Source organism: Austrofundulus limnaeus, unplaced genomic scaffold (genome assembly GCF_001266775.1).
Source record: "Austrofundulus limnaeus strain Quisiro unplaced genomic scaffold, Austrofundulus_limnaeus-1.0 Scaffold22, whole genome shotgun sequence".
Taxonomy (NCBI): Eukaryota; Metazoa; Chordata; class Actinopteri; order Cyprinodontiformes; family Rivulidae; genus Austrofundulus; species Austrofundulus limnaeus.
Genome location: NW_013952424.1, coordinates 85,453 through 89,477, shown reverse-complemented (window position 1 = coordinate 89,477; position 4,025 = coordinate 85,453). Strand labels below are relative to the sequence as shown.

Sequence of the window (4,025 nt, the reverse complement as noted above, 5' to 3'; positions counted from 1 at the left end):
ATTATTTACTGATATTAAACAAGTAACATATGGACTATTATATAATATAAAGAGAGCACTATATACACGTAAATATTAATATACATTTATACATTTAAATTAATCTTTCAAGTACACACACATATGTAAATACACAGTTGAAAGATTAATTTTTTTATTTTAAATATCTAAGACTCAGTTGTGATTAATAAATATATCCAGCTGATCTGAAAATAAACACATGTGAAACGCAAAATACTTAGTTTAAGCCACTGTTTTAATCATTTAAATTAGTTATTTATTTTAAATTTCCTTAACTATAAAATTCAGTGTCTTCAGCTTTACTTTGAACCATAGTTTGTAAAATTAGCGCAAGAAATAATAAGTTATAAGAGTTTTTCATCAGGATGACACCTCACAGTTTATCCATTCATTTTGTTGAGGCTCCTCAACAGAGCTCCAGTGTGAGCACGTTCATGTAGCAACGCGCTAGCCACGCCCAATCCACTAATATATATATATATATATATATATATATACACACACACAGTATATCAATGGACTTTACTTTTTATTGTCAGGTTTTACTTCTTTACAAGCAGGAAGTACACCTGTTAAATGTAGGATTAAAAAATAAAAGGTTTATAAGTCACTTCCTGTTTTCTGAACTGACCGTCTTGCTCCTCTGTGACCTCCTCTTCTCTCCTGACTTCCTCCTCCCTCCTTCAGCCGGCGTGACAGCCTGAGTCTGAGGAGATCCATGGATGAAAACACGTTCTAACATCATTAAATAATAAATAAATCATTTGTGCTCACTCCCAGGGCGGGGAAGCTGTTCTCATCCTGGAGCTGGATGGCCACCAGCGCTGATCTGAGCTCTTCTTCTTCAGCCAAACGCTCCGCCTTCGACAGGAGGGACGGCTCCTCGGAGTCGATGGACTTCCTGCGGGGAACACCGAGCTCGTTACAAAAACCCACTCTGTTCTGATCCAGTTTAACACGGGTTCTGGCTGTCGACCCGCTCTGACCTGCTGGGTTTGCCCTCCCCCTTCTCCTCCACGGCGGCCTGAGGGGGCCACGAGTGCTGCTTCTGCACACGCCCGCCGGAGCCAGGGGGCGGAGCCTGGGACACGGAGGATGACGATGCTGAGGTGGACTTCCCCCGTCCTCGTCCTTTCCCTCGGTCCTCCCAGTCTGAAAGAGTCATGACTTAAAACATTTAGACTTTTAAGATTTTTGTGGATCTTTCACAAATTCTCAGCTGTGTTTTGTGTGAATCATTTTAATATCAGCTGAAGCAACATGCACTGTTTTTGTGACAATTTTAGCTACTTTTTAAGACTATATTTAAGCTAGTTCCAACTTTTTTAGCTATTACAACTAAATTTGAATAATAATTTGAAAATTTTCACTCAGATTTCTTTATCTGTTATTTTGAACTTCTTTCATCTATTTTTAGCTTCTTGTTGCTAATTTTAGCTACTTTTTGGACCCATTTTTTCCATCTTTCTCTTGATTTTCACTTTTCTACAAAAATCAGCAGGTTAAAATCAACTCCCATTAACAGTTTTGCTATTAAACCTTCTCGGCTCAACTTCAACTGAGTCGGGTCAGAACTTTATCAGAACCGAAGAGAGACTCGTTTCAGAACCAAACATGAGGTCATGTCTGGGGCATGCAGGACTCTGAAGGTCCAGGATGCAGAGCTCAGCAGCTCATTTAGAAAAAAAGCAATAAAAGTGGAACATATTGGATTAATTTCAAAGTAAAACTGTAAAATATTCAAACTATAGTAAAGCCCATATGAGGTGCGGGGCAATTTAAGGAAGTATTTTTAAACACTAGAACTTGTGACTAAAATGAATGAATTAAATCGTAGAGACTACGGTCCTGGGTGAGCTCAGAACCTCTCCTTCACGTTCAGTGACTGGAGCTAGCTGAACGACTGGAGCTAGCTGAACGACTGGAGCTAGCTGAACGACTGGAGCCAGCTGAACGACTGGAGCCAGCTGAACGACTGGAGCTAGCTGAATGACTGGAGCTAGCTGAATGACAGGAGCTAGCTTGAACGACTGGAGCTAGCTGAACGACTGGAGCTAGCTGAATGACTGGAGCTAGCTGAACGACTGGAGCTAGCTGAACGACTGGAGCTAGCTGAACGACTGGAGCTAGCTGAACGACTGGAGCTAGCTTGAACGACTGGAGCTAGTTTGAACGACTGGAGCTAGCTTGAACGACTGGAGCTAGCTGAACGACTGGAGCTAGCTGAATGACAGGAGCTAGCTGAATGACAGGAGCTAGCTGAACGACTGGAGCTAGCTGAACGACTGGAGCTAGCTGAATGAATGGAGCTAGCTGAACGACTGGAGCTAGCTTGAACGACTGGAGCTAGCTTGAACGACTGGAGCTAGCTTGAACGACTGGAGCTAGCTTGAACGACTGGAGCTAGCTGAACGACTGGAGCTAGCTGAACGACTGGAGCTAGCTGAACGACTGGAGCTAGCTGAATTAGCAGCAGCACAGGTCTCTGCACCTGAAGCCTTTGTTTCGTTGGACAACTTGCATCATGTAAACTAAAACACTGAACCAACAGTTTCTCCTCGTGTCTCCACCTTTACGGAACCTAAACCTGTTTAGTTTCACCTCCGTGTCCGTTGTTCAGCCTCTTCTCTCGCACGACGGTGCTCCAGCTGTTTTCAGTGATGGGGGGGCGGAGGCTCCACAGAGCGACCTGTCTGTATAAAAACAACCGTTAGCCGGAGCCGAGGCCGGGTTCAGGTAACACCTGCAGCCGCCACACTTACCGTGTCCCCAGCTCGTCTATATAAACCGTCACCGGGCCGCTGGTGGAAGGAACGTCTTTGATGGTGGCGTTGTAGCTCCGCCCACCGCTCTCCAGACGAACCTAAAGTCAACGAGGAACAAAATTACAATGAATTTATTCAACTTTTATTTAGCAGAAAGGACTGTGAGGACTGACCTGACAGCGATCCCCGACAGAAAACTGCATCCCTGCAGCGATGGAATAATCCATCTTATGCTGGGCTGCAAGAGAAGAGCTTCATCTTAGTCTTCATCAGAGCTGTCGTCTAAACAAAGATCTTCAACAGAGGAAGACCTCTCACACTAACACAAACTCTGACATTAAGCTGTTAAAGCTAAAAGCATCAAAACCATGGCCAGGAGCAGCATGATGCTAGCTAAAGTAGCAAAACTCAAGCTAAAAAAGGGCTAGCAAAAGAAGCACAACACCAGCTAAATGTTAGCTAAAACCTAAAAGTAATAAAACTCAATTAAAAGCTATTTTAAAAGTAGCTTTAGTTAACAGCTAAAAGTAGAAATCCTTTAGCTGCTAGGCTAAAAGCAGAAAAATGTTTGGCTAAAATCTAAAGCAGCTAAAGGCTAGCTGAAAGATAAAAACTGCAGAATGCTATCTAAAATAAGCAAAACGGTAGCTAAAAATAGCCAAATGGTTAGCTAATTTTAAAGTTTTAACGGGTTAACTAAAAGTTAAACTAAAAGCAGCTTCGACAAACAGCTAAAATAGCAAAACATTAGGTAAAAGCTGACCGTAACATGCTAGGCTAAAAGCAGAACAAAGGTTGGCTAAAATCAAAAGCAGCTAAAGTATAGCTAAAAGATAAAAACTACAGAATGATATCTAAAAGCTAAAAGTAGCAGAACACTAGCTAAAAGCTCAAACTAAATCACTAAGCTAAAAGCAGAAAACGAAAGATTCGTTTAAAGTAGTAAAACAAAAGAAAATGATAGACTGGGTAAAAGTACTAAAAAACTTTTTTTAAAAAAGCTGCTGTGAAAGTAGCTAAAAACGTAGCTAAAAGCTAAAACCAGTAGCTACAAAAAAACTGAAACACCTTGTTTTTACAACTTTTGTGTCATTTTTATTTTTTTATAAATCTTGTGTTTGTTTCATGTCTTTGTCAGGTTTTAGAAGAAATGCTGTATGAAGAGCGACTGTGTCAGGACCGGTCTAGGACCAAAGACTGGTCCTGATGTGGTGGAACTCCAGAAGGGCTCAGGTTTAG

The 4,025-nt window shown here is 41.6% G+C and overlaps 1 protein-coding gene across 1 annotated transcript in view; it reads right to left on the bottom strand.

Moving 5' to 3' along the window:
* The window catches only part of otud4 (OTU deubiquitinase 4), an 18,395-nt gene that overhangs the window by 3,534 nt on the left and 10,836 nt on the right, over positions 1-4,025 (bottom strand). Inside the window, exons 14-16 of the mRNA XM_014004085.1 lie at positions 1,008-1,173; positions 796-922; positions 653-727 (exon numbers count right to left, since the gene is read on the bottom strand). Coding sequence (XP_013859539.1) covers positions 653-727; positions 796-922; positions 1,008-1,173 — 368 coding nt within the window. The remainder of the gene's footprint in view (positions 1-652; positions 728-795; positions 923-1,007; positions 1,174-4,025) is intronic.